The 25,124-nt window shown below is 42.8% G+C and overlaps 1 protein-coding gene across 4 annotated transcripts in view; it reads left to right on the forward strand.

Moving 5' to 3' along the window:
* The window catches only part of LOC136793536 (syncytin-A-like), an 85,949-nt gene that overhangs the window by 48,453 nt on the left and 12,372 nt on the right, over positions 1-25,124 (forward strand). The window contains exons 5-7 of one of the 4 annotated variants that reach the window (XR_010838906.1): positions 8,053-8,120; positions 9,643-9,873; positions 13,068-13,779. Coding sequence is in view for 1 of the 4 variants with exons in the window: in XM_067025209.1 (XP_066881310.1) it covers positions 9,705-9,873 (169 nt within the window). In the remaining 3 variants the exon portion in view is untranslated. Of the gene's footprint in view, positions 1-8,052; positions 8,121-9,642; positions 9,874-13,067; positions 15,149-25,124 lie in introns of those variants that run through there. The other 3 variants (XR_010838907.1, XR_010838908.1, XM_067025209.1) reach the window with 3 other exon arrangements.

Raw genomic sequence — 25,124 nt, forward strand, 5'->3', positions numbered from 1 at the left:
CGTATTGTTTAGCCTCCACATACTTGTGTATTTTACGTTTTTTTCCCTGTAATTGATATCTAATCTCATAGAGTTGTGGTCAGAAAAGTTGCTTGATATTATTTCAGTTTTCTTAAATTTACTGAGGTTTGATTTGTGACCCAAGATGTGACTTATCCTGGAGAATGTTCCATGTGCACTTGAGAAATAAGTGTAATCTGCTGTTTTGGGATGGAATGTCCTATAAATGTCAGTTAAATCTATCTGGTCTATTGTGTCATTTAAAGCTTGTGTTTCCTTATTAATTTTCTGTTTGGATGATCTGTCCATTGATGTAAGTGAGGTGTTAAAAGTCCCCCACTGTTATTATGTTACTGTCGATTTCCCCTTTTATAGCTGTTAGCTGTTGGCCTTATGTATTGAGGTGCTCCTATGTTGGGGGCATATATATTTATAACTGTTATATCTTCTTGGATTGATCCCTTATCATTATGTAATGTTCCTCCTTGTCTCTTGTAACATTCTTTATTTTAAAGTCTATTTTATCTGATACGATTATTGCTACTGCACCTTTCTTTTGATTTTCATTTGCATGGAATATCTTTTTCCATCCCCTCACTTTCAGTCTGTATGTGTCCCTAGATCTGAAGTGGGTCTCTTGTAGACAGCATATATATGGGTCTTGTTTTTGTATCCATTCAGCAAGCCTGTGTCTTTTGGTTGGGGCACTTAATCCATTCACGTTTACAGTAATTATTGAGATGTATGTTCCTATTACCATTTTCTTAATTGTTATGGGTTTGATTTTGTAGGTCCTTTTCATCTCTTGTGTTTCCAACTTAGAGAAGTTCCTTTAGCATTTGTTGTAGAGCTGGCTTGGTGGTGGTGAATTCTCTTAGCATTTACTTGTCTATAAAGCTTTTGATTTCTCCATCAAATCTGAATGAGATCCTTGCCAGGTAGAGTAATCTTGGTTGTAGGTTCTTCCCTTTCATCACTTTACATATGTCATGCCACTCCCTTCTGGCTTGTAGCATTTCTGCTAAGAAATCAGCTGTTAACCTTATGGGAGTTCCCTTGTATGTTATTTGTTGTTTTTCCCTTGTTGCTCTCAATAATTTTTCTTTGTCTTTAATATTTGCCAGTTTGATGACTATGTGTCTCAGCATGTTTCTCCTTGGGTTTATCCTGCCTGGGACTCTGCACTTCCTGGACTTGATTAACTATTTCCTTTCCCATGTTAGGGAATTTTTCGACTCTAATCTCTTCAAATATTTTTCAGGTCTTTTCTCTCTCTCTCCTCCTTCTGGGACCCCTGTAACGCGAATGTTGTTGCATTTAATGTTGTCCCAAAGGTCTCTTAAGCTCTCTTCATTTCTTTTCATTCTTTTTTCTTTATTCTGTTCTGTGGCAGTGAATTCTATCATTATGTCTTCCAGGTCACTTATCCGTTCTTCTGCCTCAGTTATTCTGCTATTGATTCCTTCTTGTGTACTTTTCATTCAGTTACTGTGTTGTTCATCTCTGTTTGTTTGTTCTTTAATTCTTCTAGATCTTTGTTAAACAATTCTTGCATCTTCTTGATCTTTGCCTCCATTCTTTTTCTGAGGTCCTGGATCATCTTCACTAGCATTATTCTGAATTCTTTTTCTGGAAGGTTGCCTATCTCCACTTCATTTAGTTGTTTTTCTGGGCTTTTATCTTGTTCCTTCATCTGGTACATAGCCCTCTGCCTTTTCATCTTGTCTTTCTTTCTATGAATGTGGTTTTTGTTCCACAGGTTGCAGGATTGTAGTTCTTCTTGCTTCTGCTGTCTGCTCTCTGGTGGATGAGGCTATCTAAGGGGCTTGTGCAAGTGTCCTGATGGGGGGTACTGGTGGTAGGTAGAGCTGAGTGTTGCCCTGGTGGGCACAGCTCAGTATAACTTTAATCTGCTTGTCTGCTGATGGGTGGGGCTGGGTTCCCTCTCTGTTGGCTGTTTGGCCTGAGGTGACGAACACTGGAGCCTACCTGGGGTCTTTGCTGGGGCTAATGGCGGACTCTGGGAGGACTGACGCCAAGGAGTACTTCCCAGAACTTCTGCTGGCAGTGACCTCATCCTCATGGTGAGCCACAGCCACCCCCCACCTGTATAGGAGACCCTCCAACACTAGCAGATAGGTGTGGTTCAGTCTCCTATGGGGTCACTCACTGCTCCTTCCCCTGGGTCCCAGTGCACAACTACTTTGTGTGTGACCTCCAAGAGTGGAGTCTCTGTTTCCCCCAGTCCTGTTGAAGCCCTGCAGTCAAATCCCGGTAGCCCTCAAAGTCTGGTTCTCCAGAAATTCCTCCTTCCGTTACCAGACCCAGGTTGGGAAGCCTGATGTGGGGCTCAGAACCTTCACTCCAGTGGGTAGACTTCTGTGGTATAAGTGTTGTCCAGTTTGTGAGTCACCCACCCAGCAGTTATGGGATTTGATTTTATTGTGATTGCACCCCTCCTGCCATCTCATTGTGGCTTTTCCTTTGTCTTTGGATGTGGGGTATATTTTTTGGTGAATTCCAGTGTCTTCCTGTCAATGATTGTTCAGCAGTTTGTTGTGATTCCGGTGATCTCACAAGAGGGAGTGAGAGCACATCCTTCTAGTCTGCCATCTTGAACCAATCCTAGATTGCCCGTTCTTACAGATCTTTGGATTTGTTAGCCTCTGCAGTTGCATGAGCCAGTCAGCCAATTCCTTATAATGAATCAATCTCACGTAAGACCTTTTAGCTGTTTTCCTTCGGTTTTGGTCAGTAATCCTTTTCTTGTCTAGTTTGCTGATGTTTTTCATCTAAGATATGCCACAAGATTGATGGCCTCAAACCTTCAACTTCAGCTTTCCTTCTTTTGCAAGTTAGGATTGGGTTTAGGTCAACTCCCCACCAAGCTTTTTTTATTGCTACCATTTGAAGGTTAGTTCTAATCCAGGAGCCTGTCAATGTGAACATCAGTTGGATCATTTTCGAGGGGAGTGGTTCGGCACCAGTGGGTTGCGGAGCTCCCTACAGTCTGCCACATCAGACTCTGAGCCTGATATTTTTCCTGTAATTTTGCTGAATTAGTTGACTAGCTCAAACAACTTTTTGTTGATAAAGGAAGTTTTACTTATAAGATGATGTGGTCTGTGTTCCGTGCATAGACACAGTTTTAATTTTTCCATTGACACATGGGTGTCAATTTTGTTTCCTCAAGACTGGGTAGAACCTCTAGTACACTACTGAGTAACAGTGGTGAAGGCCAGCTTCCTGGCTTTGTTCCTGATTTCAAGAATAAATCTTTAACTTGAGCATGATGTTTCCTGTGGCTTTGTATACTACTCTTTTCCATATTGAACAAATTTCATTTTATTCCTACTTTCTTGAGTGTTTGTATCATGAAATAGCACTGGATTTTGATTATAGCTTTTTCTGTAATAATTGATATGATCATGTATTTTTAATTCACACCTTTATTGTGCTTTGATACATTGCTTAGTTTTAATGTTGAACAACCCGACATTTCTGGTGTAGAGACATTTGCTTGTGGCATCATCCGTTTAATGTTCAGTTGGTTTCATGCTGCTCTTATTTTGTGGAGGATTCTTACATTCCCATTTATAAGGTATACTGATGTTTTCTTTTTTATGATGTATTTGTGTGATTTTTATTCATTTGGCTTGGTGTTAGTGGTTTGAAGGGTTAGCATTAGGGCTGAGACTGGTGTGGGGGCTGGGGTGGGTTATGGTTTATGTTTGCTGTTGTGATCTAACTTTTATGGTTATGACTTATTTATGCATATGGTTAATTAATATGCGTTACAGTTTGGTTATGGTTTTGTTTATTGGTTAAGGTTTATGGTTTTGGTCTCAGGGTCTTTGGTCTTAGGTTTCTCTGTTGGAGTATGGGTGTTAGGGTATGGGTTAGAATTAGGGTACAGGTAGGATATGGGTATGAATATGGGTTAGGGTAAGGTACAGGTTTAGGGTATAGGCCTAGAGCTAAGGTTAGGTCAGGGTTTAGGGTCAGGGTCAGAGTTTAGGGTTAGGATCAATGTCAGGATTAGGGGTCAAGGTTGAGCTAGGCCACTGTTTTTCTCCTCCTGTCCTGGGCTCTGATAGAAGATGAATGAAATGTCTGCTTTGGCCACTCACTGTTCCAAATTGAACTCAACCTCAGCCAAGTGTTCTTAGGGTCTCAGAGGTCATGCAGGCTTTTCCTCCACGCTCCCACCTGGGAAGGGTGATGCAGGCCCCACTCTTTCAGGGCAGCCCCACGTCCCGTAGAGCCCTGACATGCAGGGTACTCAGTAGACATGTGTGGATTTTTTTTTTTTTTTTTGGCTGTGTTGGGTCTTCGTTGCTGCACATGGGCTTTTTCTAGTTGCAGCGTGCGGGAGCTACTCTTCGTTGCAGTGTTCGGGCTTCTCATTGTGGTGGCTTCTCTTGTGGAGCATGGGCTCTAGGCACATGGGCTTCAGTAGTTGTGGCACATGGGCTCTAGAACGTAGGCTCGGTAGTTGTGGCGCATGGGCTCAGTTGCTCCACAGCATGTGGGATCTTCCCAGACCAGGGCTTGAACCCGTGTCCCCTGCATTGGTGGGCGGATTCCCAACCACTGCACCACCAGGGAATCCCCAACATGTGTGGATTTTATACAGGAGTGGGTGCATTGAGCTGCCAACCCCCAGGTGCTGCCTTCTTGAGGTCTGGTGGGGCCCTCCTGGGACTGGATGTATCCTTTGTTCCATCTGCATGGGTGTAGAAACAGGTCTCAGAACAGCCTTTGGCCTCTGAGCATCCAGGCAGACATCCATCCATGGTCTTCCAGCTCAGGTCAGCCTTGGCCCCTCAGGCCCCTGTGGCCAATTACTGATTGTGCTGCTGGGTAATTGAACAACTACCTGGGCAGCCTAGACAGTTCCTTGTGATGTTTCAGTTCCCAACATCCATGTCATTGAGACAAATGTCTCTTCCCTTACAGCCTCTTAGCCTGCCAAAACAAGTAATAACACTCCAAATGTTGAGCTTGGCCCTGATCATGACAATAATGAACAGACTGTGGCCCTGCAATTCTTTGACCTTCTGGTTGTAACAAAGGTTGACATTCATATTCATTGAGAATCAAAGGTATGGAAGCATCTGGGCCTCCTAACAGGCAGTTTCATGTTGTGGCCATATGAGTAAGAATTTATCTGCAACTCTAGTATTTGGTTTCTGCTCTTCATAGAAAGAAGAGACTAGAAAATGAGCAAATTTGTTCCTTGTGGGTGAGTGAGTAATGTGGCCAAGGGGTAAGCGTGGCTCCCACCTCCCAGGGCCAGGAATGAGGTCTGTGTGCCATCTGAGAGCACACAGGCTATTCTTGGCCAGTCTTTAAAATGTGAGGACCCAATGCCCAAACCAGAAACCCTGAGTTTACCACCAGCAACAAAGTTGCTTTTTCAGTAAGTGGAAGAGCTTCTTGCCAAACTGGGAGGACAGCACTGGATGGGTGGCCACAGCCCCTGATCCTGAGTGAATCCCTTCCTTCCTTGGGCTTCAGATACACAGCTATGCAGTAGGCTGTCAGTAATGTGGTATCTGCTGCTTTCCCCAACCCAACATCTATTCTCAACATCCCAGCTTTTGGGAATTACATCTTACCTGCTTCTGGTCCACACATTTGCAGAGGATTGATCCCATGTTCCACCCCCCTCGAAGATGGGCATATGATCCACCTCTAGCCAATCCCATGTTCCATCCTCTTGGTGCTCTGGTGGGTTCAAGCATGAGACCATGACCCAAGCCAGAGCAAAGGTATTTAAAGTCATGACTTTTCATGGAACCTAAAGAAGGAGAGACCCTTCCCAGTAGGATGGATGTGAGTGGGTGTTAGCCTGGAGTTGCTGAAGGCCCCTGATGCAGAGGGAGACTGTGCCTGTGGATGGGGCCACCACAAAGTCACTTAGTAGGAGAAAGGGACCAGGTCATACTGTGAGAGTATGAGCTTGTCTCACCAGGCTCAAAAACACTCCTATAACTGCCTCTTGCAAGTATATTATTTTCTTTCTATCATTAAGAAATTTATTAAATTTATTAACTTATTTTCTATCAGTAAGTGTGTCCAGTCCCTTGGAATCAAAAAATTCCTTGCTGACACATCAGAACCAATAATCCCTGAGACTCCCTTTGGCAGGGTGTCCTCATTGGGGGGTCATGATGGGCAGAGGTGGAAACACACTGGGTGGGGTCAGATCTTAGGGGAGCTGCTGGGCATCTCTGTTCTTGTTCCTTCCCTGTCCAGCAGAGGGAAACCCCAGAGTAATGAGAGGAGAACCAGAAGGGGAAAGGGGTCCCTGGGTGGCTAATCGGTCTGTTTGTATTTGCCTTATTTTAGGGGCACTTTGTTAATGTGTTTTTATTACAAAATCACCCATTTCTTCTACATTTCCAGTTTGATACAATAACTTCCTCTTATTTGACTTTTAATTTTTCCTTCCTTCTAGCTTCCTACAGAATTGTCACAATGAATGAACACATATTGATACCTTTTTATATATTAACTGAAGTCCATATTTTATTCTGGTTCCCTTTGTTTTTCCTTTTTCTGTCTCATATCCCATCCAGGGCACCACATAACATGTAGTCATCATGTCTGTCTAGGTTCTTCTGGCCTTTGACAGTTTCTCAGATTCTCCTTGTTTCTCTTTGTTGAGGAGGACTGGTCAGGTATTTTGTAGACTGTCCCATGTTGGGATTTATGTGGTGTTTTTCTGTCATGATTAGACTGGATTTATGGGTTTTGAGGAAGCAGATCACAGAGGTCAAGTGCGTACTCATCATTTTATGTCAAAGGAACAGGCTCTCAAGGCAACTTATCACCATTCATGTTAACTTTGGTCACGTGGCTGAGGTCCTGTTTGTCAGTTTTCCCTGCTGTGAAGTTATTTTTCCCATGTCCATACAGGGTGTCTTATTTAGGAAGAACCCACACTTCAGAAGAGGGTTAGGGTTACCCTCCTCGATGGATGGATGGCTGTGTCTAAATCAGTTATTTGGAATTCTTCTGCATAGGACATTTCAACCAGTTCATAAAGTGTTTGTAGTCATTTATTTTACTGGTGCGGACACCTGAATAGTTATTTTATACTTGTGGTTATAATTCAGTAGTACAGTACAGTATTTGGGTGCTTATAGTTCATTCTTGCTTTGACTGTTGAGAGCTTTTTCCATTGTCTCATGGAATTTTGTCAAATGAAAACATCTTGTGAGTCGTCCGTCTCCCCAGCCCCCCACGCCTGCTGGTACTTCTTTGATACTTTAAGATTATCCTGGCTCATATATGTACTGAGTCCTAGTAGCAGCCATTTCTTCAAAGAGCCCTGATTCCTTTAATTAGAGGGTGGTATCAAAAACTTACATTTGAAAGCTAAATGTACTCAGCTGATAATGCACTGAAATATATGCATGTATTCCAACCTGTGCATATATACCTAATTATAAAGATTTCTATGTGGAACTAACTATCTGTATCCATGTTAAACTAAAGATGAATTTATATAGATGTCATCACCCTGATCCATTATTACATGGATATTGTAACCTTCTCCCTTTGCTTATCTGTAACTTCCTATTCCAATGGTGAGAAGCCTGGCTTCCACCATCTGTCATTTTTTGAATTCATTGCTTGTTCCATGCCAGATTACAGATACAGTGGCTTCAACATTCTTAACTCCTGCCCACAGGGAAAGAACTTTGAGTCCACTGTTTAGGTACAGTACATTTTGCATTTAGTCTAGAGATTCTATCTACTTCCAGAACTACTAAGGTCAGCACCTTTTGTCCCACTACCAACAGTGAGGTTTTCTCATACATTACTAAATCAGTTTTTGTTAAATTCTGTAATGCATCCTGTGGCACTCCCATATGCTAAATAACAAAATTGAATAATATATTATGATTTATGTGTTGGGCTGTAAACATTTCTGGGTTTAAACAAATGCATAATGGCAGGTATTCATCACTGAAGTATCGTATGGAATATTTCAATCCCCCACCCATAACCTGTTTACCATCTCTGTTTTACCTGTTTCAGAATGTCATAAATGGGGTCGTACAGTGTGTAGCACTTCAGACTGGATTCTTCTGCTTGGCAATATACATGTAAGGTTCATGGTTCACTTCTTTGTATTTCTGAATGCTATACCATTTCATGTGTATGGAAGGAAGAATAATTTTCCCTCTACCCTTCTTTGTTCTTCATTGAGGTCCCCCCCTTACCCACCATAAAAAATGAAAGGTAGATGAACTGGAGACAAATAATCAGAAGTTTAATAACATGTACCTCCTATATGCAAGAGAGATACTTTGGAACACTGAGTAATGCCCTGAAATGGCCCAAGCCATCACCTTAAATACCATCTTCATCTAAAGACAAAAGAAAGGAAGGGTATGGGTGTTGTGCAGATTTAAGTGGTAGCTTTCTCCATTGATAGAGTTTCTTGAGATTTAGTCATCCTTCCATTCCTGGTAATGGAGAGGGAGATAACCTTTCAAATGGAGATTTCCCTTATAAATATATATTTCCCTCACAAAAGGGCAATCTTGACTTGGTTTTCAGAGATTCTCATGTCTTCTTTTTAAAAAAAAAAAAATAATAATAATAATCAGCTCAAAATAATCCTTATGCCAAGAGGCATATTGGGGTGGTATATTCTGCTCCCCTTGAAGTGGAGGTACCCCAATTTGCTTATGCATTCTTCTACTGAAGAACATCCTGGTTTCTTTAAGTTTATAGCCATTATGAGTAGAAGTGCTGTGCTTAATTACATCCTTGTTTGCATTTGGACATAGTTTTGAAAAGCAGTGGTCTAAATACTGGAGGCAGGATGTTGGATCCGCAGGTGAGTCTTATTTAGCTTTGGAAACAACTTCCAAAATATCTTTTAAAGTAGCTGTATATGCATTTCACCAGCAGTAAAGGAGAGTTCCTGTTCACCTCCCATCAATCAGTAGTGTCATTTTTTTTTGGAGTTTATTCATTCTAATAGGTGTGCAGTGCTATCATTTTCATTTGTAATTCCCTAATGGTACATGATGTTGGGCATATTCTTGTATGCTTATTTACTATCTGTATAACCTTCTTTGGCCCAAGTGTCTGTTCTAATCTTTACCCATTTTTAAGGAGGTTTGTTCTAGAGTTCTAGGTGTAATTTGAGTACAAGTCTTTTATCAGATATGTATTTTGCAAGTGTTTTTCTTTCAGTTTGTGGCATGTCTTTTGGTTTTCTGAATAAGATATTTCATGGAGTTTAATGTTTTAAAGTCCACGTTCATTTTATTTCTTTTGTGGATAGGCTTTTGAGGTTTTGTGTTAAAATCCATCACCAAATCCAAGGTAATGTAAATTTGCTTCTGTGTTTTCATCTACAGTTGTTATAGTTTTGCATTTTAAATTTGTCTGTGGACAATTTTGAGTGAATTTTGGTGTAGGCTGTAAAGTTTGTGTCTATATTCTTTTGATTGTTTTGGTTTCCAATTATTCTGTAACTCTTTTTGGAGAAGTCATGGTATATATTTGGCTCCATTCCAGTTTGAATTTCCAAATTTTTAGTGGTTTCTGCAGGCTTGCCAGCTTGGAGCATGGGCTCCACTGAACTGAGAGGTTGTGTCCTCTACTTCCCAGTTGGCCAGCAGGAGGTGGTACGTCCACCTTGCTGATCCTTGAGGTGCATATGTACTCCACTGATGAAGTTGGCTCGTGAAGGAACTTGGCTTCTCATGCTGCTGATTGAAGTTTTGATCTCTTCGGGATCCACCATGGTTTCAGCTTTGGGACAACACTCGGCTGAGTCCATGCAGGCAGGAACCAGATGTCTTCGGGAACTGCCAGGAGGCACCACCATAGGAATAAAAGGTGAGGAAAAGAGGGGGAGAAACCTCCTGTGTGTGCTTTACTGCTAAGGTGGGGGGGTCCATTTTCAGAGGACCCAGCAGAGGAAGGGCTTGATGTGGAAAATTGTGGATATTAGTTTTGTGTGTGGTGTTCTTTGATGTTTGGTTTAGAGCTTTCTTGGCACCATTTATTGAGGGGACTGTCCTTTCCCTGTCTTGTGTTCTTGGCTCCTTTGTCATGAATTAACTGATGACGTACAAATGGGTTTATTTCTGTTCCTCTGGCCCATGCACCTGTTTCTGTGCCAGACTACACTGTTTTGGTTACTATAGCTTCGTATGAAGTCACGGAGGGAGATGCTTCCAGCTGTGTTTTTCTTTCTTAGGATCACTTAGGCTATTCAGGGTTCTTTGTTGTTCCATACAAGTGGTAGGATTGTTTGTTCTGTTTCCATGAAAAATGCAGTTTGAATATTGAAGGGATTACATTGAATGTGTACACTGCTTTTTGTGTCTAATTAAGTCGTATAGATCCCTCCTTGGGATCCATACAACAACTAGGTAGTTGTCTGAATATAGCCAATCCTCTACTAGTGAGTTGGATTGAACAATTGGCTGTCTCCTTGAACTGGTTCCCCAAAAGGGGACTAGACTGGATGAGAGGCCATCACATGGTAACTTTGTTTTCTGTGTGTGTTGTAAGTCCTAGTCTGTTCTTGATACGATTGAAGCTTCAGTCTCTGGTCTATGTTGTCTGTCCTAATGCTCTTGAAAACCCTTGCTGCAAATGTGGGCCACTAGGGCACTCACCACTGGAAGACTTCCATGAAAGGCTAAGTCTGTCACAGAGCAGGGTAGATGAGCACTAGGCATCCTGCTGACTGAAGCAAATGTAAGTAAGCAACTGTAAAATGCTCACAGCCCCCCAGAACCCCTGCTGCATTCCCACCTTCAGGATGTAGTCAAAAACCCAAGAGCACATCCTTTGTGTTGGTCTGTTGTATCCCAATTTGCCATCCCGGGGCAGGGTACCCACTATCCTCCAGTGCAGATCCCTAGGGCTCCCTTCTCAGACACAAACTCTTTACAAAATGTTTCTGCCAGATTTCAGGAAAATTACTTTGCCTGCTGGGAAAAGAAGAAAAGGACCCCCAAATCGTCCAAAGTCCTTGGGTCCTTGTAGCTGAGCAAATATAGAACTGGAAACATGCCAAATGGGCATTTGGCCTCCCTGCCCAATTTAGTCTGAGGAATATTCCACACTCTTTTCCCCACTTGGTTGGGTGTCCAAACCCTCCTGAACAGCTTATTCTCTGGGGAAGAAAAGGCACTGATTATAACTAATGCAAAGGAGGAAGCTGATAAGACCAATCAAAATCATGCAGGACACACTCTATATCAGACTTGAATCCAGGCCATTCCTGACATGGACTCTGGGGGTGGAACCATTAAGAGGAAAATGGTCAGCAGCACCTCACACACTTCAGGGACTTGATACTTAAGGGCATTCAGTAGACTGCAAAGAAACCCATAAGTTAGAATAGGGTTCAAGGAATCATCCAGGGACTGAAGGACAACCCCCTCGGATGTCCAGAAATGCCTAAGGGAGTGCCTTTGCATGTACTCGAATGTGAACCTGGAGTCAGGGGGAATGTGAACCTGGAGTCAGGGGAAGGCCAGGCCAGTCTTATTAAGTCCCGTTTCACTTCCTAGAGTGCCCCAGACATTAGGGGCCACCATGCCCACTTCCCGGGGGTGGAGTCAGCATTTCAGATGTTCAACAACTGGTATCTAGAGGCAGATGCCAAGGAAGATAGATGAGCACAACAAACTGACAGTCATCTGCCTTCAGTAATTCAGGGTCTGTCAACCTCCCAGTGACAATGGGGCCCCCTCAAAGGGACCCTGTGACATTGCTGAGTTGACCCAGGTTTCGAAGACCATGGCCACAGAGGAGGGAAGGGCTCAAAGCCAATCAGTGTGCACACTGCTTGGAGGAGGGCCACTGGAAGGGGGAGGCCCCAAACATCCCAGAAGGCAGCTAAGGGGACCTCTGTGTCCTGGCCCATCCTCACTGCACACATAAAAAGAGGGGGTGGAGTGAAGATGGCAGACTAGGAGGGCACAGAGTTCATGTCTCTGCACAACTAGGGCACCTACCAGGCACTGGTGGGGAACCACGGACACCTAAGGGGACAGGAGGAGCCCCCAGCGACTGCTTAGAATTTGTGGGAAGTAAGGGGGAGAAGTGGTAGGGAGCAGGCGCAGCACCCCTGAGAGGCAGCTGGGGTAGGGGAAGGGCTCCCACACCCCACGGGGAAGAGGGAGGACTGTTGGGAGGGCAGAGGATCAGAAGGGAGCACGGCCAGCATTTCCCCTACCCACTTGGGCCCCAGCGAGCCTGCTGAGATCCCAGGCCTGACCCTCTGCCCACCAAGGCCCCCTTCAGCCATGTGGGTCTTGAGGGAGTGGGAGGGAGGGATGGGGGAGCAAAAGTAAAGACCGGACTGATGGGACAGGTGCCTCTGAGGGGCAGCTGGGGAAGGGGAGGAGTTTCTACACCCAGTTGGGGCCCACCCACATTAGGGGTTCAGCAGTGACAGGGGAGACCCTCAGGAGTGCAGAGAAATGGAAGGGAGCAACAAGTGCTTCCCCTGCCCACTTGGGCACCAGGGAGCCTCCTGGGCTCCCAGGACTAATGCTCCACCCTCAGAGTCTCCTTCCTGCTGCACAAAGCCTAAGCCCCACCCCTACACCCAGCACCCTAAGACCCCCTCCAACCCTGCTGGTCCTAAACCCTGCCTACACACCCCTTTACCTCCAAACTCCAGAACTCCACACTGTGAGGCACCCCTCAGGCCATGCTGCTTTTCCCTCCTGTGCAGGTCCTGAGCCTAGGCCCTGTTGCCCCTGCTAAGCCCACTGCTGCCTAAGTTCCACTCCCTGCCTAAGCTCTGCCCTCCACAGCCAAGGCCTTGTCTGGCCTTTTTCTTTTTTTTTCTTCTTTCAGGTTGTGGTTGTTTTTACCTTCTTGTTGATACATTTATATTTTTTCTAATTTTTTATTTTTCTAATTGTATTTTAATCTTTATACTTTGTTATTCTCCTTTTGGCTTGTTCCCCCCCCCCTTTTTTTTAATATTTGTCTTTCTATTTTATGTGTTATTCTTTGTTATTGTACTGCACCTTTTTTTTTTCTTTTCTTTTGCTGTGCAGCTTGTGAGATCTTGGTTCCCAGGCCAGAAGTCGAGCCTGAGCTGCTGTGGTAAGAGCACAGAGTCCAAACTGCTTGACTAACAGAGAACCTCAGACCCCAGGGAATATTAATCAGAGTGAGGTCTCCCAGAGGGTCCTCATCTCAGCACCAAAACCCAGCTCTGCCCAACTGCCTGCAAACTCCAGTGCTGGAAGCCTCAGGCCGAACAAACAGTAAGACAGGAACACAGTCCCACCCATCAAAACTAGGTTACAGATGAAGGAGCAAGGTAACCTACCTGAAAAAACTCAGAGTAATGATAGTAAAGATGATCCAAGTCTTGGAAGTAGAATGGAGGCACAGATGAAGGTCTTTAACAAAGACCTAGAAGAACTAAAGGACAAACAAACAAGATATTAAACTAACAAAAATTAAATTCAAAGAAAAAGTACTAAAAGCAGCAAGGGAAAAGAAAAAAATAACATACAAGGGAATTCCCTTAAGGTTATCAGCTGATTTCTCAGCAGAAACTCTGCAGGCTAGAAGGGAGTGGCAGGATGTATTTAAAGTCATGAAAAGAAAAAACATACAACCAAGATCACTCTACCCAGCAAGGCTCTCATCCAGATTCCACAGAGAAATCAAAAGCTTTACAGACAAGCAAAAGCTACAAGAATTCACCACCACCAAACCAGCTTTACAACAAATGCTAAAGGATCATCTCTAGGCGGGAAACACAAACAAAGAAAAAGACCCACAAAAATCCAAAACAATTAAGAACTTGGTAATATGAACATACATATCAATAATTACCTTAAATGTAAACGGATTAAATGCTCCAACCAAAAGACATAGACTGGCTGAATGGATACAAAAACAGGACCCATATATATGCTGTCTACAAGAAACTCACCTCACACCTAGGGACACATGCAGACTGAAAGTTGAGGGGATGGAAAGAGATATTCCATGCAAATTGAAATCACAAGAAAGCTGGAATAGCAGTACTCATATCAGATGAAAGAGATTTTAAAATAAAGACTGTTACAAGAGATAAGGAAGGACACTACATAATGCTCAAGGGATCAATCCAAGAGGAAAATAAAGCAATTATAAATATTTATGCATCCAACATAGGAGCACCTCAATACATAAGGAAAATGCTTACAGCCATAAAAGGGGAAATTGACAGTACCAAAATAGTGGGACTTTAAACACCCCACTTACACCAATAGATCATCCATACAGAAAATAAGGAAACACAAGCTTTAAATGACACAACAGACCAGATAGATTTAATTGATATTTATAGGACATTCCACCCAAAAGTGGAAATATACTTTTTTCTCAAGTGCTGAACGTTCTCCAGGATAGATCACATCTTGGGTCACAAATCAAGCCTTGGTAAATTTAAGAAAACTGAAATTGTATCAAGTATATTTTCCAACCACAACACTGAGATTAGAAATCAATTACAGGAAAAAAATAAAAAAACAAAGACACATGAAGGCTAAACAGTGCACTGCTAAATAACCAAGAGATCACGCAAGAAATCAAAGAGGAAATAAAAAATACATAGAAATAAATGACAAAATATGACAACCCAAAACCTATAGGACTCAGCAAAAGCAGTTCTAGGAGGGAAGTTTATAGCAATTTAGTCTCACCTCAAGAAACAAGAAAAATCTCAAACAATCTAACCTTATACTTAAAGCAACCAGAGAAGAAGAAAACCCAAAGTCAGTAGAAGGAAAGAAATCATAAATATCAGAGCAGAAATAAATGAAACAGAAAGGAAGAAAACAATAGAAAAGGTCAAAAAAACTATAAGTTGGTTCTTTAGGAAGGTAAACAAAATTGATAAACTTTTAGCCGGACTCATCAAGAAAAGAGAGAGGACTACAAATGAATAAAAATAGAAATGAAAAAGGAGAAATTACAACTGACACTACAGAAATACAAGGATCATAAGAGACTACTACAAGGAACTATATGCCAATAAAATGGGCAAATTCTTGGGAAGGTACAACTTTCTAAGACTGAGCCAGGAAGAAATAGAAAATATAAACAAATCACAAGTAATAAAATTGAAAGTGTAATTAAAAATCTTGCAACAAATGGGCTTCCCTGGTGGCGCAGTGGTTGAGCGTCCACCTGCCGATGCAGGGGACACGGGTTCGTGCCCTGGTCCGGGAGGATCCCACATGCCGCGGAGCGGCTGGGCCCGTGAGCCATGGCCGCTGGGCCTGCGCATCCAGAGCCTGTGCTCCACGACGGGAGAGGCCACAACAGTGAGAGGCCTGCATACCGCAAAAAAAAAAAAAAAAAAAAAAATCTTGCAAAAAACGAAAGTTCAGGACCAGATGGCTTCACAGGTGAATTCTATCAAACATTTAGAGAAGAGCTAACACCCATCCTTCTCAAACTCTTCCAAAAAATTGCAGAGGAAGTAACATTCCCGAACTCGTTCTACGAGACCACCATCACCCTCACCAAAACTGAAGATATCATAAAGAAAATTACAGACCAATATCACTGATGAACATAGACACAAAAATCCTCAACAAAATACTAGCAAACAGAATCCAACAGCACATTAAAAGGATCATACACCATGGTCAAGTGGGATTTATCCCAGAGATGCAAGGATTCTTCAATATACACAAATCAATGTGATACACTATATTAACACATTAAAGAATAAAAACCATATGGTCATCCAATAGATGCAGAAAAAGTTTTTGACAAAATTCAACACCCATTTATGATAAACTCTCTCCAGAAAGTGGGCATAGAGGGAACCTTTCTCAACATAATAAAGGCCATATATGATAAACCCACAGCAAACATCATTCTCAAAGGTGAAAAAGTGAAAGCATTTCCACTACGATCGGGTACAAGACAAGGATGTCCACTCTCACCACTCATATTCAAAAGTCCTAGCCACGGCAATCAGAGAAGAAAAATAAGAGGAATCCAAATTGGAAAAGAAGTAAAACTGTCACTGTTTGCAGATGACATGATACTATACTATAGGGAATCCTAAAGATGCTACCAGAAAACAACTAATGAATTTGGTAAAGTTGCAGGATACAAAATTAATGCACAGAAATCTCTTGCATTCCTATGCACTAAGAACAAAAGATCAGAAAGAGAAATTAAGGAAACAATCCCATTTACCATTGCAATAAAAAATAAAATACCTAGGAATAAACCTACCTAAGGAGACCAAAGACCTGTATGTAGAAAACCATAAGACACTGATGAAAGAAATCATAGATGACACAAACAGAAGGACAGATATACCATGTTCTTGGATTGGAAGAATCAGTGCTGTGAAAATGACTACCAAAAGCAATCTACAGATTCAATGCAATCCCTATTAAATTACCAATGGCATTCTTCACCAAATTAGAACAAAAAATTTTATAATTTGTATGGAAACACAAAAGACCCTGAATAGCCAGAGCAATCTTGGGAAACAAAGATTCAGGCTCCCTGACTTGAGACTATACTACAGAGCTACAGTAGTGAAGACAGTATAGTACTGGCACAAAAACAGAAATATAGATCAGTGGTACAGGAGAGAAAGCCCAGAGATAAACCCAAGCACCTATGGTCACCTAATCTATGACAAAGGAGGCAAGAATATACAATGGAGAAAAGACAGCCTCTTCAATAAGTGGTGTTGGGAAAACTAGACAGCTACATGGAAAAGAATGAAATTAGAACACTCCCTAACACCATATACAAAAATAAACTCAAAATGGATTAGAGACATAAATGTAAGACCAGACACTATAAAACTCTTAGAGGAAAACATAGGAAGAATACTGTTTGACATAAACCACAGCAAAATCTTTTTTGACCCACCTCCTAGAGTAATGAAAATAAAAACAAAAATAAACAAATGGGTTACCTAATTAAACTTAAAAGCTTTTGCACATCAAAGGAAATTATAAACAAAACAAAAAACATTCCTCAGAATGGGAGAAAATATAGGCAAATGAAGCAACTGACAAGGGATTAATCTCCAAAATATACAAACAATTCATGCAGCTCAATATCAAAAAAACAACCCAGTCAAAAAATGGGTAGAAGACCTAAATAGACATTTCACCAAAGAAGACATACAGGTGGCCAAGAGGCACATGAAAAAGTGCTCAACATCACTAATCATTAGAGAAATGCAAATCAAAACTACAATGAGGTATCACTCACACCAGTCAGAATGGCCATCATCAAAAAATCTACAAACAGTAAATGCTGAAGAGGGTGTGGAGAAAAGGGGACCCTCTTGCACTGTTGGTACGAATATAAATTGAGACCACCACTATGGAGAAAGAGTATGGAGGTTCCTTTAAAAACTAAAAATAGAACTACTGTATGACCTAGCAATCCCACTAGTGGGCATATATACTGAGAAGACCATAATCAAAAGGACCATGTACCCCAGTGTTCATTGCAGCACTCTTTACAACAGCCAGCACATGGAAACAACCTGAATGTCCAGCAGCAGATGAATGGATAAAGAAGATTTGGTATATATCTACAATGGAATATTACTCAGCCATAAAATGGAACGAAATTGAGTTATTTGTAGTAAGGCAGATGGACCTAGAATCTGTCATACAGAGTGAAGTAAGTCAGAAAGACAAAAACAAATACTGTATATTAACGTGTATATGTGGGATCTAGCAAAAGGGTACAGATGAACCTATTTCCAGGGTAGCAATAGAGACACAGATGTAGAGAATGGATGTGGACATGGGGAAGAGGAGGGTGGGATGAATTGGGAGATTAGGATTGACATTATACACTACCTGTAAAATAGCTAGCTAGTGTGAGCCTACTATAAAGCACAGGAAGCTCAGCTTGGTTCTCTGTGATGACCTAGAAGTGCAGGATTGGGAAGTCCAAGAGGAAGGGGATATATGTATACATATAGATGATTCACATCATTGTATAGCATTGTAAAGCAATTATACTCCAATTAAAAAAAAGGAAAATTATGCAGCTACTGGAGGCTATGCTCCTGCCAAAGGAGGTAGCAGCTATTCACTGCAGAGGCCAATAGAAGGGAGAAGAAATTAAAAGAGGAGTTAACGAGCAGACATGGCAGCTAAACAAGTAGCAGAGGATAGGGACGGACTTCAAATGCCACTCCTACCAGCTCGCCCAGACCTTAACTCCTACACTCCCATATGTACCCCCAGAAGAAAGGGAAAAGGCTTTGAGACGGGGCTATTTTAAAAGCCCAGAATATCTGGAATGGATGGTTAATGGTCATGGGCAGCGGTTCTTTCCATCAGCTGTTACCCTGCAGGCCACCAGGGAAGCTCACCAGAGCACACATTACAGGCAGGAGGCCCCATATCAGTGGCTCATCAAATACATGACTACTCCCAATTTCCACAATCTCCTTAAACAGGTGGTTGAAGCTTGCCCTATCTGCTGCCTCTGGAATAAGCCCAACACTCCCCTGCCCCAACCCCAAGGTCAATGGAGTGATCCCCACCCAGTTTAGAGGCACATATCCATGTCAAGACTGGCAAACTGATTTTACAGTCATGCCCTGGGTACAAGGAAGTTTTAGACATTTGCTGGTTTTGAGTGACACCTCCGGGTGGATGGAGGCATTCCCCCCGCCCCCAAACTGAGACTGCCTTAGAGGTCTCTAAGACCCTACTTAAGAAAATAATCCCTCGGTTTGGGCTCCATAAGTCCATCCAGAGTGACAGTGGGCCTGCCTTTCCCGAATTACTAAGGGAGTCTAAGCTCTAGGAATTACATGGGGTTTATACTCCACTTGGAGACCACAGTCCCTAGGAAAAGTAGAACAAATCAAATCCTCAAAACAAACTTAGCCAAACTTTGTCAAGACACTCATCAACCCTGGATCTTGCTTCTCCCTGTAGCAGTTTTGAGAATGCAAGTAGCCCCTAAAGGAAAGCTCAGGTTGAGTCCTTAGGAGCTTATGTATGGGAGGCCCATTCCTGAAGGACCCAGCTCCAAGACAAAACTTAGGGCTATGGACTGATGGAAATATACCTTACAGGGAGGGGAAGTAATCAAAGATTTACATGCCTGCAGGAATCCAGAACTGCCTTCCCTTTCTGACATGGTTTTACATCCTTTCTCCCACTGGGAATTGGGTTTATTTGAAAACCTGGAAGGCTGGAAATCCACAAGACCACTTAGACCTCAAGCGGATAGGACCTTATCTAGTAACAGTGACCACTCGTTCTGCCTTACAATTACAGGGCATAAGACCTGTGCCTGAGGAATTTACTGGGGCACCCATTCAATATACCTGTGAACCTGTCACAGACCTTAAGTTACCTTTCATAAGGACGAACTTACCAATAAGTAATGGGGCAGACAGGCTGGGTAGTTGCCCTTGTCATTGCTGTGTCTTACTTGGCTTCTGCTATTCTGTGAAACCCCTTCCTCTGGCAAACATCTCCGTCCATGCTGGATGTAGGGGATATTAATACAGGTGGCAGCATGAGTGGCCATTATTGCCTGTTCTTCCTTTCCTTCTCTGCTCTGTCTCATAACTAATCACGCGGAATGCACATTCAGTGCAGCAGTAAATTTCTTGAGGATTATAATAGCCCATGGACAAAATCCGTCCCAGTGCTGGTCAGACACCCCCACCCACAAAGTGATGCCTATGGATTAAAGCTGTCACATTTTACTCCTAAGAATGACAGCCTCACTCTCACCTTGCTTAACAGGTCTGCTAATCCTAGCCCTCTTGAAGTTCATATCTCATCCCTAACACAGCTTTCCTGCTTGGAGTTCACCCCTCGCGTTAACACCTCTAAGGAGTACAAAGCACTCAATGCAACAGTGCAAGCTCTCTACCGGTCTTGCTGCCACTGCCCTATTGACAGCCTCTGCCAAAGGGAGGAACTTGCAGTAACACCGTGTGGCTGATCTGGACTCTGATCAGTGCTTCTTCCATTGCCCCACAATGAAGTGCCCTGGGATTGACTTTTGTGGAAATTTCTCCTACTGGTGCCCTCCACACTGACTCATGAATACACACAGGGACCAGATGGGAAATGTACTCATTGGGGAGGGAAGACACTGGTGTTTAGTATATGGCCCTCCTGAGGCCTGGGGGAAAACCATTCATCAAGTGACCCCTGCTGTGCAGGTGGGCCTCTCTCCCACACTGCAAGGGCATCCCCTCTTGGGCTAGCCACTTACGGAGGCAGTTCAACTCCTCAGAAGTGCACCAGGCATGCAGTCCCCCTGGGTACCTGGGTACCTGTTCCTTTGTGGCCTGAGAGTAAACCAACTGCCCCATAAGAATAACCCTAACTCCTACCCTTCTCCAGGGTGGGCTCCAGGCTACCCTTGTTTAGATAGTCCCTGATTTGTGCACAATGCATGCTAGGCCAGCTGTGTTCTAGGAACCTAGGTATAACCATTCATGATATTGCCCAACCCTGAGAAAAAAGGGCAATAGATCTCATTTTAGCAGAAGTATAGATTGCACTTACACTGGCGGCTTCCTGCGGAGGTTTCACATAGCATGAAACCACTCTACAAAATCTAAACGCTGGCCCTGAAGGACTTACCTAAAAATATGGGGGATGCCTAACAAGGCCTCCGTACTTCCCCAGACTCACTAGCAGATGTTCTTCACAACAGGCAAGTGCTAATTATCTCCTAGCTGAGAAAAGGAGAGTATGTGCAGTTACAAATAAAGCCTATTGCAGGTACGTCAATAACTGGTCAGATTGAGGTAAACATTAAAGAAATATATGGGCAAGCTCAAAGGCTACATAGATATACACACAAGGTCCAGATCCAAGCTGCGCTGCAATATGGTCACACAGAGCCTCCCGGTGTAACCTGGTCTCTTCCACCTCTCGGCCCACTAACTGTGTTGTCCTCCTGCACATCTTGGGGCCTTGCCTCCTTCACTGCCTCGTCAGCTTCGTTACTGAAAGGATTGAAGCCATCAGACTTCAGATGATACTAACACAAGGGTACAAGCAACTGGGACTGCAGCCTGGTGACCAGCAGACATATTTTAGGCTACTTAGGAACAGTTCTACTCCTCTAACGCAGGGAAAAACTGCACCCATATTCAGCAAGAAGTGGCTTCAGAAGGCAGAACTTTGACCTTCGGCGCCCCTCAAGAATGAGGAACAGTAACAAGGAAAGGAGGGATTTTGTTGCCAGAGCTGTGCCAGGTCTTCACCCAAAACCCACCAACCCGCCCCCCCAAACAGGAATAAATATGTATCTTTAAGTCACAGCATCTGGAGACAAAAGGAGGAAGCTATCCAGAGAGAAAAAAAACAAAAAAAAAAAAACAGAACCAACTGGAACCAAGGTGACAACGAATCTGACCTCCAGCAGACCCTCAGTCTCATCACACGCTTATCTACCACATCAGCTACTGGATGGCACACGTACTGGTGGCCATGCCTGGAAGATGGGGACCAAAAAAGGATAGAAAGGGGGTGGCACCCCATTTCCAGGAAAACCCTGCCCCTTCCCCAGCAGACTAATGCATGTGTCTCCCCGTCATTAGCCTCACTCCTCCCTTCAGGCTTCACTTTTTAAAAGCGAATCCCTCTCACCACGTGGGTGAGAAGTCGATCTGTGAACTAAGTTCTTGCTTCTCTAATTCCTTGGCCACAGCTTAAAACTTGGGCTGCATCAATCTCAGCTTTGGTTTCCTTTTTTGGCTGCATAAACCCGAACTAGCATCTATTCTATACTTTCTTTTCATTTTTGTCCTTATACCAATAACAAGCATTATTGAAAATAATCTCTTAAAAAGAAAAGTCTTTGCAGTGTATTTATTACCCTGGTTTTGTAAATCACAAAAGGAGAACAACTTATCCGCCTAAGACTCAAGAAAGAAGCTCCAGCTCCACCTTCAACTCCCAAAGCTGAAATTCTACTTAAAGAACTCCCTGAACAATTTGCTTATGGGACAGTAACACTATCTTTAAGTATTTTATAAGTATTAAAAACTGACATCATAAAAACTGACATTACTGTGTACTTTGTACATACATGCTCTTCCACATAAATAAGTTTGATACATATACCTTACCATAATACAGGATCCTATAATCATGTATTAATTATCTACCCCATGTCTATAAGCATGTACATCAGCCTACTGATACTATAGGACACATTAAACATTTCAATCCATATTAGATTCCAGTCCCTATGAAATATTCATAGGGGTAATTGAAGTGATCGGTATTATATAAGACACATGTTTTGTTTTGTTTTTGTGGTATGCAGGCCTCTCACTGTTGCAGCCTCTCCCATTGCGGAGCACAGGCTCTGGACGCGCAGGCTCAACGGCCATGGCTCACGGGCCCAGCCACTCCGCGGCATGTGGGATCTTCCCGGACCGGGACACGAACCCATGTCCCCTGCATCGGCAGGCAGACTCTCAACCACTGCGCCACTAGGGAAGCCCGACATATGTTTATTAATTGTACATACCACAGTATGTCCAAACATTTCCAGTCAACATGCTTATCATAACCAATAACCAGAGCTTAACGAGAAAGCCTTGATATACCATCAACCCACCCAAACATGCCTCTCTCCTCGTTCTGGGCCCAAGAACCATGGGGATTTCTAGAAATGAATTCTATCTGGCATCTGGTTCTTACGTCAGGGCCATCACACCTAAAACTGCCCACTCTTTCCCCTTAAATAAGACATCTGGATGGATATCAAATCAGCTTACTGGTTTCATGCATTTGGTATCATTTAATTCTGGGGGATGCTGTGACTCAGCTGTGGCCATCAGAGGCCTTAACACAGTCAAGCAACTTGTAACTGAGCTTAAGTTGAATGTTATTTACCAACATAATCAACTATAATGTGTCCCTGAGTCAACAATCACCAGACATAGAGCATTTAGACACATACATATGCACATGTTTATCAGGAAAATAGCTTCCTTAATCAAACCCTCCTACCTAACACTAAATCTCATATTTTGTAGGCCATCGTGGCCCTGCCGAACCCCCAAACAAGGCGAAGCACATAACTACATAAGAGTTTGGTAACTAATCTAACAACATACTGCCCTTCACCAATCCAAAGTTAGCATAACTACAAATTAGCCTCCTAATAATACCAATCAGTTACTTATAGTAGTCTTATAAAGAAAGATACCTCCCTAGTTCTGCCATGTACCTTAAAAAAATTTTAATGTACATTTAATAATCTTTAAAAGAAAAAATATTAAATATTGCAACACTAATTTTAACACAACCCAAACTACTACACTGAATGCCAATATATCACATAAATCTTATATGTACAAAGTCCTACTCAACCTGTTGCTGTAGCTTAATAAGTAAAGTCAGGCTCTGTAAATGCCTAGATTAATTTGCCAACTCCATAAATTCATAGGTGTGGTCCCAGCCTACCAACTTCTAATAAAATTACACGTGCAAGTCTGCATCCATTGAGAATGCCCTCTAAATCAAAAGATTAAAGGGAGTATGCATCAACCACACTAAAAAGTAGCTCAGACCTTGCTTAACTTCGCCCCCATGGGAAATAGCAGTGATAAAAATTAAGCCAGAAAAGAAAGCTTAAGTTCTGCTAAGAATTACGGGGCTTCCCTGGTGGTGCAGTGGTTAATCCGCCTGCCAATGCAGGGGACTTGGGTTCAAGCCCTGGTCCAGGAAGATCCCACATGCCACAGAGCAACTGAGTCAGTGCGCCACAACTACTGAGCCTGCAGTCTAGAGCCAGTGAGCCACAGCTACGGAAGCCTGCACGCCTAGAAGCCGTGCTCCGCGACAAGAAAAGCCACCACTATGAGAAGCCCTCACACCGCAACAAACAGTAGCCCCCTTGCCACAAGTAGAGAAAGCCCGCGCACAGCAGCTAAGACCCAACGCAGCCAAAAATGAATAAATAAAAGGAATAAATTTATATTTTAAAAAAAAGAATGAGGGTTGGTAAGTTTTGCATCAGCCACCCGGGTCATAAGATTTAACCATATTAATTAAGAAATCCAGCATAGGGCTTCCCTGGTGGCGCAGTGGTTGAGAATCCGCCTGCCGATGCAGGGGACACGGGTTCGTGCCCCGGTCTGGGAAGATCCCACATGCCGCGGAGAGGCTGGGCCCGTGAGCCATGGCCGCTGAGCCTGTGCGTCCGGAGCCTGTGCTCCGCAACAGGAGAGGCCACAACAGTGAGAGGCCCGCGTACCGCTAAAAAAAAAAAAAAAAAAAAAACCAGCATAAAGCATGTTAAAAATTACCCCCAGATAAAGCCCTAGCTAAGCTGTACAAAGCCATAGCTAAAATAAAAATAAGCTATCAAAGTGCTTTAACATTTCTGATTACATGACACCAAAGATCCAAACTGGAATGAGATGTCCCACAATGGTTAGCCCTATATCAAAATAATTGTAACAGAATTACTCACCGGAATACTAAAGGTTGAACTTGGTAGTGCTTCACACCCCTCCAGAGGAACCTGTTCTATAATTGATAAACTCTGATAAACCTCACCAACCCTATATACCACCATCCTCTGGAAACCCTGGTAAAGAACAATAGTAAGCATAATTATCAGACAAAAATGACAGGTCAAGGTGAAGCCTATGGAGGAGGAAGAAGTGGGCTACATTTTCTACCTCAAAAACAAAATAATTTATACAAAAGTTTCTATGAAATAAAAAAAAACAATGGAGGACTTAGCAGTAAATTAAGAACAGAGTGCTTAATTGAATCAGGCCAGGCCATGAAGCAAACACACATTGCCCATCACTCTCCTCAAATACAGATAACTTTTCCTAACCTATTAACAAGTACCAAACATTAAACAGGACATAAACTGTAAGCATACTGGAAGGTGAGCAGACTGGAAAGTGCTTGGATGAATCAAAGTGCAGCTTAAAGAAAAGCACCTAGTTTACACCCAGGACATTTCATGCCGCATGAACAGCCTGTACTAAAAGTAGGCCAAACGTCCCACCAAATTCAACTATCATAAGTAAACAAAATAAAACATTCAGTCAACATCTAATGTATGAAGATAGAAATTTAAATCTG

Source organism: Kogia breviceps, chromosome 2 (genome assembly GCF_026419965.1).
Source record: "Kogia breviceps isolate mKogBre1 chromosome 2, mKogBre1 haplotype 1, whole genome shotgun sequence".
In the NCBI taxonomy this organism is placed as follows: Eukaryota; Metazoa; Chordata; class Mammalia; order Artiodactyla; family Physeteridae; genus Kogia; species Kogia breviceps.